Source organism: Equus quagga, chromosome 2, assembly GCF_021613505.1.
Source record: "Equus quagga isolate Etosha38 chromosome 2, UCLA_HA_Equagga_1.0, whole genome shotgun sequence".
Lineage (NCBI taxonomy): Eukaryota > Metazoa > Chordata > Mammalia > Perissodactyla > Equidae > Equus > Equus quagga.
The window spans coordinates 68,160,400-68,175,238 of NC_060268.1; the positions used below are offsets into that span (position 1 = coordinate 68,160,400).

Below are 14,839 nucleotides of genomic sequence, written 5' to 3' on the forward strand. Positions count from 1 at the left end.
TCAGTATGAGGTGATATCTCATAGTGGTTTTGATTTGCATTTCCCTAATAATTAGTGATGTTAAACATCTTTTCATATGCCGATTGGCTATCTGTATATCTTCTTTGGAAAAATGTCTGTTCGTATCATCTGTCCATTTTTTGATTGGGTTGTTCATTTTTTTTGTCATTGTTGTATGACTTCTTTATATATTTTAGAAATTAACCCCTTGTTGGATATACGCTTTGCAAATATCTTCTCCTGGTTGGTGGGTTGTCTTTTCATTTTGCTCATGGTTTCCTTTGCAGTGCAGAACATGTTTAGTCTGATGTAGTCCCTCCCATTTGTGTATTTTTCCTTTTGTCTCCCTTGCCTGCCTAGGTATGGTATTTGAAAAGATACTGCTAAGACTGATGTCAAAGAGTGTAGTGCCCATATTTCTTTTAAGAGTTTTATGGTTTCAAGTTTTACATTCAAGTCTTTAATCAACTTTCAATTAATTTCTGTGTATGCTGTAAGATAATGGTCTACTTTAATTCTTTTGCATGTGGCTGTCGAGTTTTCCTCATGTTCTTGGCTCCTTTGTTGAAGATTAGCTGTCCATAGGTGTGTGGTTTTATTTCTGGGCTTTCAATTCTCCCACACAGATCTGTGGGTCTGTTTTTCTGCCAGTACCATGCTGTTTTGATTACTATAGCTTTGTAGTATTTTGAATTCAGGAAGTGTGATACCGCCAGCTTTGTCTTTTTCCTCAGAATTGCTTTAGCTATTTGGGGTCTTTTGTTGTTCCATATAAATTTTAGGATTCTATTTCTGTGAAGAATGTCATTGGGATTCTGATCAGTACTTGCATAGAATCTGTAGATTGCTTTAGGTAACATGGAGATTTTAACTATGTTTATTTTTTCAATCCATGAACATGGAATATCCTTCCATTTCTTTATGTCTTTTTCAATATTGTTTTATAGTTTTCAGTGTATGGGTCTTTCACCTCCTTGGTTAAATTTATTCCTAGGTATTTTATTCTTTTTGTTGTGATTGTAAATGGGATTATGGACATAAGAATTCTTATTTCAGGGAAGAGAAAGATAAGTAAAATGGGACAAAAATATCTAAATATGAATTACAGTACTGCACTCTTCCAAATATATATAAAATGGTGCAATAATTCACCATTGGGCAAATGGTGTATTTGGTGTCAGTGTTTTTTCTGTTTTTGTTTTGTAAACCCAGCAAAACTATAGTTACTACGGATTTTAAGATGTTTAAGAAGCTTTAAGCATTTACCATGATCTTTAAGGTCAACATGAAAAAAATAAGCTCTTTTAAAATAAGAAAAAAGGCAAAAATCAATGGTGGTATTCTTATGGCTAAAAAAAGAGTACCTTAAAACACAGACAAGTAATTACTCATTTGTGAGGAATGCTGAAAGTCCAACAAGGGTGTGATTGCCCAGGGCCATATGGAATCTATGTGGGAATTAGAGAAAGATACTCTGTATGGGAGAGTGAACGTGGTAAATGGTGTGAATCCTTTGGGCACATATGACTCCATGCTGCAGGGCTTGGTGAGCAGTGTGTGGCCTTGAACAAGGGCATTTGGCCTTCTCATTAATTTCTTAATTACTTAAATCAGTCGCTCTTTCAACAAGCATTTGCTGAGCATCTAATATGATGTAGGTATAATTTCTTAGGCAGGGGGAAAAAAGAGTCTGTCTCTATGTCATTAAAACCATTAATATGGTTCTACGTAAGACAAGAAATATAAAATGGAAAATTATGCAGACTGTAAGGCTAGATGATGAACACCTTGATCAACTCCCTTGCTGACTGCTTCTTTAGAAGCTTCAGGGGCCAGTAATAGGAGGAGATAACTCCAGCTTACCTCATCTTCATGCCTGGGTTCATTGCCGTCTGCTGTATTTGAAGCCTCATTCTGAAGCAATTGACCTTGGGAGAGATCCTCCACAAATTCTGGATTGTTGGTGGATGATGTGGTTCCACTACTATATGGAACCTCTGGGTGACTTAACCTGAAGAATAGGCAGAAGTATAAAAGTTCAGTATCGACAGATCAAAAACTCCTATTTACTACGGTTCAAGACAAATTCCACTGCCAGCAAAAGCACATGCCAGTCCATGAATTAATTCTCCCATCTTATTTGTGTAAATATAAACAATGTCTCCAGAACAGTTATACAGCATTTAAAAAAATGGTTTCAGCACTTGATTGAACCAGGTCAGTTCCATGGAGAAACCTATTAAAAACAATTATAATCTTTTCCCCCCAAATTATGTCTCCCTTCAATACTGACTTCACATTTTAGTTCTGAGCATGCAACAGAGTCTGACTTTTAGATGCTACCTATCATGTATCTCCAATGTAAAGGGAAAATACTATTAATGAAAAAGGAGAGTAGGAATGGCAGTAGTAAAGGCAGTTTGCCCCCATCACAGAAGAGAGAGTTGGTGAAAGGCGTAAGAAATATCTCTTATGGTACATTCCATAGGCTATTCCTTTTTGTATTACAGTATTTATTGACAACCAGATCATCTAAGAACAATATTAAGTTCAGTAAGTTCAGGTATAAATGTTAATAAATCAGACAGATATTTCTTTTCTGTTCTCACCATTCTGTTCCAGATGAGTCAGCAAACTAGATCTCATCCTTCTGAAAAGTGGACACAAGAAGGTACAGATTGATGGCTGGTTCTTAGACTGACTTACTCTATCACAGGTGGATAAAGGAATGGAAGAAAAGGCAATACCATGTGCTACAGAGTTTGAGAGGCTTTTTTTGGGGGGGAACAGAGGAAGGCAGAGGAAGACGGAATAAGAGAGTAATAGTCAGTCATCATTCTGGAAGAATGTATACTCCATAGGGTTATAGGCAAATAATTACAATGCAATATTAATACAGAAATAGGGGTTTGTAAAATGTGCCATAAAGGCTCAGTAGAGGGTATGATGAATTTTATATGGATAGAGAGGATAAGAAAGTTAAGAAATATTTAGGAGGTCTTGAAAGATGAATAGGCATTCACCACCTAAACACCATCACTAAAGGCAGAAAGAACAGGATATAGAAGGAAAAAGCGAAACCTATCAGGAGGTTACTGCAATAGACTAAGTGAGAGATAAGGGCAGGCAGGATGGAGAATAGGGGAGAGAACACCAAGAGATACTTCAGAGGGAGAATGGAGAGAACTAATGACTGAATATAAATAGTGAAGCAAAAAGAAGAGTCAACGGTAATTCTGAGGTTTCCAGATTGGGTGATTATGTACTATCAATCAAGGTTACAACTGGAGAGTGAGAGAGAGAGAGAGAGCCAGCGAGTGTGTACGTGTGTGCAGGAAAGACAGGCAGACAAGAAAACGGTAAGTTTGAAACACTCATGGCATAATTAAGTGGAGCTGTCCCACAGACGACTGGAAACATGCCCTGAGAGAACAGAAGTGAAGAAAAGGCATGAGACAGATTTGAGAGGCATCAGCTCATGGAAATAACGGGAAGTGCTAGATATTCCCCAGAAAGACAGTGAGAAGAAAAGTCAGGATAGAACTCTGTTGGAACAATATCAGTTTAGGAGCAAGTGTGAGAAGAGCTGGGAAAGACTAAGGAAGTTATTAAAAGATTTAGGAGAGAATACTGGTCAGAGGCCAAGGCAGGAAGACTTTTTTAAGAAGGGGGTATTAATCAAGTAAAAAGTTACAGATGTCAAATAAGATAGGCTAAAAAGTATCTGCTAAATTTGAAGACCTGAAGGTTGCAGACAATTTTAGGGAGTACAGTTTTAGTGGAATTATGGGAACAAAAACCATGTTACAGTGGATTGAGAAATAAATGAAAGCAGATGCAGACTGTCCTGGAAATGAAAGAAATAATACTTTTCTGGCCCTTTCTAGAAAACATAATAGATGATTTTAAGTAGGAGGTTCCTACATTTCTGAGGTCTCTTGAAACAGGATAGCTAAGAGAAGCTACGAACTCAATGCCAATCATGTTCTCTGAAAAGCGGTGCCATCAGAGATGCAGTTTGATCTCGGCAGCTTTGTTTTCCATTTTGTATGTCTCAGGCAACTTGTTCTTTCACTGTCATTCTCATTTCAACCATGCCACCAATTTTTAAGTTACTGACTCTTGCACATTCTTATTTCAGTAAAATATGAGAACCAGGTTTGGAAAAGTGTACCAATCCTATGAATCCCTGACTGAAATGGACAGGGATCAGCAGGGCATCAAATGGCTCAGAGACGACAAGTTGGATAAAGACTGGAAAAAAAAAAAAGGCTCTTTGTTCCTATGAATGCAGTGTCCAAGCTCTTAGCTAACGCCAACAACCCTTCCATTTGTGCCCTGGATCCTATGCTCTTTAGTCTACTCAAAGACAGGTTTTCAGCAATTTGGCCCTCTCTGCATCACCAATTCTTTTCTCTCTACTGGATCTGCCTAATCAGCATACAAATGTGGCATTATTACTTTTATCTTAAAACAAAAACACTCTCTTGATCCCACTTCCCTTTTCTCCTTTCCTTTACAGAATTGTTTATACTTACTGACTTCAATTTCTCTCCTTTCATTCTCTCTTAAACCCAACCCAAAGGAGATATATGCTTACAACTCTTGTCAAGGTCACCAATGACCTCATGCTAAATTCAATGTCATTTCTCAGCCCTTATCTTACCTGATCTTCCAGAAGTATTGACACAGCAGATCTCTTCTCCTCCCTTGAAATACTTTTTATACTTGGTTTCCAGAGCCCTGCACTCCTCTGGATTTTCTGCTACCTTTTTAGCCACTCCCTTTAGTCTTCTTTGCTGACTCTTCCTCATCTGCATGACTTCTAAATGCTGGACTATTTCAGAGCTCAGGTGATAGATCTCTTCTCTTTTCCATCTACAAAGTGCTACCTGTTTGGTGATCTCATCTGGTCTCATGGCTTTAGATATTAGCTATATATGGAAGACTCCCACATTTCTCTTTCTAGTCTAGACTTTCCTGACTTCAGAACCTGATATCAAGCTGCTTATTTGACATCTCTGTTTCGATATTTAAAAAGATCTCCAACTGAGCTCCTAAAATTCTCTCTTCTCCCTAGTTTTCACCATCTAAGTTAATGGCAGTTCCATTCCTTCAGTCTTTTAGGCCAAAACTTTGGAGTTGTCTTCGACTCCTCTTTTTCTCCCTTCTCCTATCTCCTCTGGTCTTTCAGACAAATCCTGTTCGGTTTACCTTCAAGATAAATCTAGAATTCTATACTTCTCACCACCCCCCATTCCCATTATCTTTGAAATCCATTCCAATGAGGTTTTTGCCCCTACTACTCTACCAAAAATATTCTTGTCAAAGTCACCAGTGATGTTCTTCTAGCTATCATCACCTGAGTTACTTCAGGAGCCTAACTCGTCTCCTTGCTTCAGCCTCCGCTCCCTTCACTCTATTCTCAATATAACAGTCACAGAGATCCTATTAAAGAATGTCACATCATATCATTCTGCTCAAAATCCTCCAATGCTCTCCCACCTTACTCAGAGTAATAGTTCAACTATTTAACTATATAGGTCAGATAGATCTGACCTATAAGATCCTACAAGACCTAGTCCCTTGCTGCTCAAAGTGAGCTTCATACCAGCAGCACTGGCATCATCTGGGAGCTTATTAAATGTACAACCTCTGGCCCTAACTCAGACTTTCTGACTCAGAATCTGCATTTTAATAAGTTTTCTAGGCCATTCCCAAGCACACTGAAGTCTGAGAAGCACTGATGCAGCCCTCGATTACCCCTTGCCCGGATATATTCTGCTACAGCCACACCGGCCACCTGGCTATTTCTAAAAGGTAGAAAGACTCCTACCTCCTTGCTTTTGCACTTATTTCTCCTTCTTCCTAGAATATAATCTCCCCCAGTAACTGCAGGCTAGCCACCGTACTTCCTTCAGGTCTATTCAAATCACTTTCTCATTAAAGCCTTTCTGGGCCATCTTATGTAAAACTGCACCCCAAACCCTTCCTATCTTTCTTCTGTACTTTATTTTTTAATCCATGGTTCTAATCAACGTAGTGTGTATTTTAATTATTTATCCTGTTTATTGCCTGACTTCCCCAGTAGAATCTGAGCTCTACAGGGGCTAGGAGTTTTGTCTGTTTTGGTCACTGCTTAGTATCTAGTGCCTAGAACAGCATCTGGCACAGAGTAGACACTCAGAAAATTTTTATTGAATGAACTGGATTTAGCAACTAGGCAGCCTTTGGAAAAGTCCTGGAGGACAGTTTCATCTGAATAGTAAGGATAGAGGCAGATGTTAATGAGGTAAGAAATGAATGTGAGGGCAGGAAACAGAATTACAAAGTGTAGTCTATTTTTAAAGAGCTCTAAAGATATTAAAATAATTCATCTTAGAGATTAGCTAGCATTTTGATCTTTAGTGAATACACTTCTTCTTTGGCAAATAACTTCTAAATATCTAGAAAAGACAAAAATTCAAGTGGAACAGAGATTTTCAAAGGAAGAGGGACTATTGCTATTAGTCCTTTTCTGCATTCCTTTATACATTTGTCCAAAAAAAATCAAACAAAGGAGATGGGAGGTGGGGAGGAACAGAAGTCAGCTAGAACTCCTAGGCATCGTGAATAAAGAACTATATTTTAAAAAATCTAATTAAAAAAAATCTGATCTTTGGGAAAAAATTATTTTAATATCTGTGGCAATTTAAACAGAAAATGCATTTGATTTTGAGAGCTAGCCCTGTGGCAGGTATTTCCCTAATGGTGACTGTGTAATTCTCTTAACTGGGAGTCACTGATGTTGGCTAGATCCTACATATTGCTGTTCTAGTTAACAAGAACCATAGCACTGCAAATGACAGCTGAATGTAGTTTATGAAGCAGCTGACAATGGCTCTCACTCTCTTTGCAAAGCATAACAAATGTACCCTCTATTCTTATGATATAAAACTGCCTCTTTAGCACCTCATACATTGTCAGAAGCTTTGACTGGAAGCCGAGGCAAAGGCCCAGTGTCCCAAAGCAGCTGCTTACCCAGTTGTAGCCAGATCATTACTCTCCTTGGAGCCATCTTCATCTGCAAAAAGGGGAGGCAGGGTAGAACCAGTCATCAAGGTTTCCATCTCTTTGAAAGGAAGACAGAATAAAATAAAATAATTAATGGGGGGCCAGCCTGGTGGCGCAGAGGTGAAGTTCACACGTGCCGCTTTGGCAGCCCAGGGTTCACCGGTTCAGATCCCAAGTGCAGACCTACACATCATTTGTCAATCCATGCTGTGGCAGGTGTCCCACATATAAAGTAGAAGAAGATGGGCACGGATGTTAGCTCAGGGCCAATCTTTCTCAGCAAAAAAGAGAAGGATTGGCAGTAGATGTTAGTTCAGGGCTAATCTTCCGCAAAAAAAAAAAAAACCTAAACCATAATTAATGGCTTAATTATTTTTAGTTCAAGTTCCACTAATTTAAGAGCCAGGCTTCCTTAACACAACAGCAGCAGAATAGAAACTGACCTAAATATTTATTTTCTTGACTTGGACACATCAATTTAAATTCCATGGTTAATGGCTATTAACCTTGGTCTTCTCAAACTGACCAACTAAAATCAGTTAGATTTTAATAACTGGGGCACAGTTTGGAAAATTCCTTTTGTTCATTCAGAATATCTTCAAAAGTATTCTTCATTTCCTGTAAAAATCGTTAAGCAGAGTAACTCAGAAGCATTGCAACCCTGAGCAAGTTATTTAACCTCTTTGAGATACAATTTCACGATCATTTCATTTCATCTTAGACACAGATGAAACTGCTGACTTAACCCGCAGAGTTATTGTGAAGGATTAAACTGAAAGTACTTCATAAACAGAGACAGGCTAAAATGGTAAGTGCTCTGAGTATTATTATATAAAGAAAGGTATTGTTATTACAGCATTAGTAGTTCTCAGTTCCAGATGGATCATCCTTAGATTAAACGGCGACAAACTGAGTTCTCCAAAAGGAAATAATGCAAGGGAAGTAGAGGATGGAAGGCAAACCGATGTGGTTCAGAGTTAAAGAAACCACACTTCCAGGTCAGAAATATGTTCCACATCACCAGGATGACCAACAGCGGAAATAGCATGCACCTGGGTAGAGGAAACAGCTCCGCTTAATTGAAGAAAACAAATAAATCAAGACTTGAGATTATCAGACTGAAAGGATCAGACAGAATGACAGAGAGAGTAATTTCATTTAGCATAGCACTAGAAAGAGAGATTTTTCCTATTGAAAGCTTACCACCAAGGGCTTCACGCCATATGGCTAAAGGCAGCAGCCTTCCATTCATCATGAAAGTGATATTCAAACAAAACATTCAATAGTGACCCCAAACATCAGTCACTTAAGTGGAACTGCAAACCACTCAAGAAAAAGAGTGCCTCAATCAACTGGGAGAATTGAGAAGCAAAGTATAAGAATTCACTTAGGGGCTCCCTCAGCAGTTATTTCAGGCGCTGCTGCTAAGGAGACCTAGTGAAACAGCAATTAAAAGGAAAGCACAGCAGCACAAGCAGAGCTAGGGTTCATCCCACGGAGGTGGAAATACGAAGAAAACGCAGATGACACTGACACCATATTCTAAATGTTCAAAAGAGTAATTTAGTTCCCCAAATGATAACACTGATGGTTTATTTCTTGTTTTCACTCCTAAATTTGTTACTTAGCAGACCAATTTCCATAAATAGCTTAGTGTGAAAAAACGCATCTCTGTATCTCTATTACCCATTACATAGTGGATAGAGCATGGAAGGCAGAGAGAGGAAATTCCCACTCAACCACAAAGTAAGCTTATTCCATGTGCAAGGATGCTTGCTAATCCTTTCCAATTTCTTCAAGATAGGGGGGTTTACAAGGGGCTCTAACAAATACTGCAAAATTCTATCTAGATATTTTCTAGAATAATTCTGACACAAGTTCACTTACGTTTTAATTCCATGATACAAAGACCAGAGTGGAGCCTGGGCTGCTATACTATCACCTTACACTAATATTCATTTTACCAAAAGAAAAGTCATCAATTAGATTCTGTACAGCCTAACTGTATACCACACGCAAACAATCAAATAGCCAGGTATATACGCCCAAACCTTAAAAGGACTCATTTAACTGGCTTCTTTCTGCAAGTCTCCCTAGAAGTAAATGGCATTTCAAGAACCTCAAGATACAGAATTTCAAGCTTTTGGCATCCCTCCCACACCTCAAAAGAAAATACATTATCTGGGGAGACAAATGAAGTGTCTTTTCATTCACTAGGCCAACATGACCCTCTTAGAGTGTTTCCCAGATATCTTAAGTCATTTTTGAAATATGAGGAGGCAGCTGAACAACACAACCTTAACAATATATAAACAAATCATTTAAACAAAGAAGAGAACACACATTTCTTGCCTTTTTTTCCCTCCTAAGTTTGTTTTACTCAACCCATATGGCCTGAGATATATTTTCTCTAATGTTATTGAGTAGTCAGGTCCCTAAGAAATGAGTAACAAAGTGGGTGGAAGGTTAACGGTCCAAGATCAATAAAAGAAGGAAATGAGGAAAAAGTCCAGTGAAACCCAAAGGCCTCTAAACCAGTCTGATAAGTTGGGAAAGAAACTGATTCCCAAGAATATGGCTGGGATACTGCAAGAATCTGCTTTCATATGGTCCATGAAGGGGTGATTCAAACTGAATCATGGCTACCAAGCCACTGACTGCCAAAAGCCCTTCATGCAGCATCTGTGCTTGATAATGTCCCAGTACAGAGGTCACACCGAACTTTGAAATTTTATGCAAAGCGCTTAAGAAATGCAATGAATGCTGCCCTGGAAGGGGAAAGAAGAGAAATATGGACAAAAGCAAAACAATGTATCAGTTTGGTTCTCCACTGTAGTTTACACAAATAGGTATTTCATGCAGGTGTTTCCTTGCAGAAGGGACTCATCCAGGGAAGGCTTATACCTGGAGGGCTCAAAAAACAGTATTACCTTGGGGTTTACACTTTGAACCAGGGTACGGACCATAACTTTGGAAATCCAAAAACTCCCTCTAACACTAAATTCTCACTGAAAAAAACTGATGTATAAAAGAGTGCCAATTTAAGATACTTTAATGATGATTATAAAAATTGTAATGAGAATTATATTAAGCACACTAGATATTTACTGGTAAATCAACGCATTCTCTCCCTGTAGTAATACGGGAAGCAAATCATAATCAGAATATTGCTTTGGTCAATACAGGGCCAGAACAAATGAAGTTAGGTAGAGCTTAAGAAATGCTCCTCAACTATGATTGTTCTAGTAACCTTTCCCAACAAAAGGGATGATCTCAACAATGAGACTACATTATTCCAAATGTGTTGGAAAGTGCTGGAAGCATAATTTGTATCTCTTTTTTCTGGGGTTGGCTCTTTTCAAGTGCCCTTTCTTTACTTTATATGTGTTAATCCCACTTCACTAAGTCCTTTCACTGAGATGCACCAAATTCCCTCCCCACCATCCCTTCCTCAATCATACACCTCAGAGTTGAGAGTTGGGATCCTGCTCTCATTTTCCATACTACAACCTTTATACAAAATTTCCAGTTCCTTTAAAAATCACGTCACTTGGCTATACCAACCTCAAATACAAACCTCAACCGCTATCTCCTGTCATTTCAGTTCTCTCAATTACTCCTACTACAACTGACCTTTAATCACACAAGTCTCTATTCACTGACCCTTGATTTTACCTTCTCTGTCCAGCTTAGATTCCATGGCTATATTTCAAAGATTCTTCTGCCAACACTCTCAATTCCTTTGCCTTGCTATCCTTCTATACCCTAGATGTAGACCAACTCTGAGTTTTAGCTCAAGATGGTGTTGAAGAAACATCACAAAATAAAGGGTGCTACTATAAATTTATGGTATCCAATCACAACTGGCCCTAAATGCCCTCAGCAGTCATTCTGTATGTTCTTAAGGATATTTCCAAACTGCCACATCAGCTGTATCAAACTTTTCCAACCAATTCAAAACTAATCACCCAAATCCACCCACTCAGTCTCATCTCTTCACACTCCCCATCCCTAACTTGCATCAAAATCCTCCAAAATTGTTTTATCTTTTAAACATATAATTCACATACCATTAAATTCACCACTTCAAAGTGTACAATTCAGTGGCTTTCATTTATTTACAAGGTTGCACAACCAACATCATAATTTATTTTAGAACATTTTCATCACTCCCAAAAGAAACTCAGTACCTATTAGCAGTCATTCCCCATTCTCTCCTTCCCCTAGTGCTGCCTAACCATTAATCTGCTTTCTGTCTTTACGGATATACCTATTCTGAACATTTCATATAAATGGAATAATATATTATATGGCCTTTTATGTCTGGTTTCTTTCACTTAGCACAAAGTTTTCAAGGATCATCACGTCTTAGCATGTATCAGTATTTCATTCCTTTTTATGGAATAATATTCCATTGTATGGCTATACCACATTTTGCTTTACCCATTCACCAGCTGAAAGACTTGGGTTGTTTCTACTTTTTGGCTATAGTGAATAATGCTGCTTATGAACAAATAATTTGTGTACAAGTTTTTAAGTGGACACGTTTTCAATTCTCTTGGGTATATACCTGGGAATGGAATTGCTGGGTCATATACTAACTCCATGTTTAACATTTTGAGGAACTGCCAAACTGTTTTCCAAAGCATTTGCACCATTTTACATTCCCACTAGCAATGTATGGGAGTTCCAAATTCCCAATATCCTTACCACACTTTTTAGGAGTGCTAGGGAAATAGGAACTCCAGCTCCCTCTCCCTTTCCACAGGAGCTAAGGGAAATACACAATCCAGTCCCCTCCAGCCATCCTGTCCCCCCTAAAGGGGGAAAAATACCCTAAGAAGCACTGGTGAAGTCCACAGTCCAGGGGCATAGGCTCACCAAAAGACTGAGACCTAATCATAGGACTATAGAATGCTTCTCCTCCCACACACTACCACTACATTACTAAAGGCCTATATACCACAGTTCCTTTCACCTAGAACATCATGTTTCCCTTTTAACAAAAAATTACAAGGCACTGGGGCCGGCTCCGTGGCCAAGTGGTTAAGTTCGTGCGCTCCGCTGCGGCGGCCCAGGGTTCGGATCCTGGGTGCAGACATGGCACTGCTAGTCAGGCCACGTTGAGGCGGCGTCCCACATCCCACAACTAGTAGGACCTGCAACTAAGATATACAACTGTGTACAGAGGGGGTTTGGGGAGATAAAGCAGAAAAAAAAAAAAAAGATTGGCAATAGTTGTTAGCCCAGGTGCCCACCTTTATTTATTTATTTATTCCTTCCCCTCTGAATTTTAATAGACTGATTTACGGAAAAGTTTCCTGATAAGGGATTACAAAGAGCCCATCCAGCTCGAGGCCCCTGCCCCAGGATCCCGGCCTCAGGATGGGGCTCTGACCACGACGTGGTGCACGTGGTGCCAACCTCAGAGCTCTGGGCCGCTGCTCACTTTGCTTCCCTAGAAATGCAAAATAGTCAGATTTAAAATGTTGAAAACAGCTGATCTGGTCATAAAAGGTAGATTCCAGGCTCTTCCTCTGGCTACAGACAGAAGTGACATGGAGTCTGATGCCCAGCGGGGCACACAATTATTCACAACACGTGTTCAGGCTGGCTTTTCCCCTGGAGGGTGAGCAGGAAGGAGGCAGAAAAGGAAAGGAAGATACCGGAGAAGCTTCAGGCTCAGGGTCCCGAGTGCTGATGAGGAGCGCAGCCTAGACCTCCTCCTCCTCCTCCTCCTCCTCCAGGAAGTGGGCCTGCTTCTTCCGCACGTTCCAGTGCAGACACTGAGCCAAGCTCTCAAACCAGTTGCTCACGGGGTCTCGGACGCTGATGGAGGGCAGGGGGTAGCAAGAGGTAGTGATGCTGATGCTGTCTCCGCGGCGGATCTCCTGTCTCTTTCGTCCATCAAAAGACACCCAGGCGGTGTTTCTAGCTTCCGGTGATAGCATGATCTTCAGCTCGACCCCTGCAGGGACCACGATGGGCCGGAATGACAGTGAGTGGGGGCAGATAGGTGTGATCATGATGGCTGGCACGTTGGGGTGGATCATGGAGGCCCCGCTGTCGCCGCATACGCCGTGCTGCCCGTCGGGGTGGAGACAATCACCCCGTCGCCCTGCACCGCGGTGATGAGGTGCCCGTCCAGGTAGACGTCCACGTTGGACAGGTACGAGGACGGACCTCAGTCGATCAACACCTCATTCAAGACCTGGTACTGCATGACCTGCTTCCCGACCTCTGTGTCCAGGTCTGCAGCCAGCACCCCGTTCTCGCTGATCCCGTTGGGGATGGCCATCTTCCCTCTAAGCTCCTTCACGACCCTGACCTTCAGCCGGCTCCGAAGAACAACAGCTGCATTCCCCTGTATCACCTGAGTATCTTGGGACTGAAAGTTCTCAAAGTTGAAGGGGGTCAGGAAGCCCAGGGAGGCCAGGTGAAAAGCCATGACCCGAGGAACGCTGCCCGAGAAGAGGGAGGAGGCGTAGAGCAGGGTCCCGTCCCCACCCAGGCAGATGATGAGGTCGATCTGATTGGAAATGTCGTCATAATCTTCTCTGAAGGTGCAGAACTTCCTCTTCACTGGCCCAAAGCTGTCGTCACTCACTATCGCAGGGTCTTCTAGAACTTTCTTCTCCACATACACAATCATGTTGTTCTCCTCCATCAGGTACATGCAGAGCTCCTTGAAGGGCTGGAGCAGGCTGGCGTCACGGATCTTCTTGATGATGAGAACACTCTTTGGGGACTTGTTCCACGTCAACCACTGGCTAGCAGGGTCCTGGATGTGTATGATGGTCTGGGGGTTCTGCAGCACGCAGGCCTTTGGTCCAAAAGTGGTCACTGGGCACGGCCTGTGCAGGGAGTGGGTCCTCCTGAACTCCTTGGTGCTGGCCAGGGCCGGCGCGGCAGACAAGCTGCGGGACTTGGCCAGCCCCCGCATGGGGGTGGCTGAGCCCCCAGTCCTCGTCCCCATGACACGCGGAGCAGCGGTACGAGGCCGCATCTGCACTCAGCTCCTTACTCATGTTGACTTTCTCTTGTTCTACTTCCATAGTCGATAAACGAGGACTTTGGTCCGAAAAACGCTGATGCCGTTCGCTGCCGCGGGCGCCCGCGGGACCGCCCCGTCGCTGGGCCGAGCCCGCAGGCCCCGCTGCCCCGCCGCCGCTCGCCGTCGCTAGGCGGCCCCTGGCGCCGTGGCCGTCCGTCCCCGCCCCATGGCCGCGCCCTCCCCCCAAAAAATTACAAGGCACACTAAAAAACAAAAAAATGGTTTGAAGAGACTGAACAATCATCAGAACCAGAGTAAGATATGGCATGAATGTTGGAATTATCAGACCAGAATTTTTAAAAATTATGATTAATATGTTAAGGGCTTTAATGGGAAAAGCAGAAACCTGCAAGAACACATGGATAATGTAAACAGAAAGATGTAAATTCTAAGAATGAATCAAAAAGAAATGCTGGAGATCAAAAACACTGTAACAGAAATGAATAATGCTTTTGATGAGTTTACTAGCAGACTGGACATGGCTGAGGAAAGACTCTGAACTTGAGGAGATGACAAGAGAAATTTCTAAAACTGAAAAGTAAAGAGAAAAAAACCCTGGAAAATAAAGAACAGATTATCCAAAAACAGTGGGACAACTACAAAGGGTGTAACATACATGTAATGGGAATATTAGAAGGAGACAGAAAAGAACAGAAGGAACATTTGAAGGAATAATCACTGAGAATTTCTCCAGATTGATGTTAGCCACCAAACCACAGATCCAAGAAGCTC

At 41.2% G+C, this 14,839-nt stretch overlaps 1 protein-coding gene and 1 pseudogene across 3 annotated transcripts in view; both read right to left on the bottom strand.

The window, feature by feature from the left end:
• HMG20A (high mobility group 20A) overlaps window positions 1–14,839 on the bottom strand; it is a 76,137-nt gene that overhangs the window by 20,152 nt on the left and 41,146 nt on the right. For all 3 annotated transcript variants that reach the window (XM_046654273.1, XM_046654271.1, XM_046654272.1), the window contains exons 2-3: window positions 7,021–7,111; window positions 1,864–2,011 (exon numbers count right to left, since the gene is read on the bottom strand). In XM_046654273.1, coding sequence (XP_046510229.1) covers window positions 1,864–2,011; window positions 7,021–7,109 — 237 coding nt within the window. In that variant the 5' untranslated portion in view covers window positions 7,110–7,111. The remainder of the gene's footprint in view (window positions 1–1,863; window positions 2,012–7,020; window positions 7,112–14,839) is intronic.
• Window positions 12,768–14,247, bottom strand: LOC124235153 (NAD kinase-like; annotated as a pseudogene).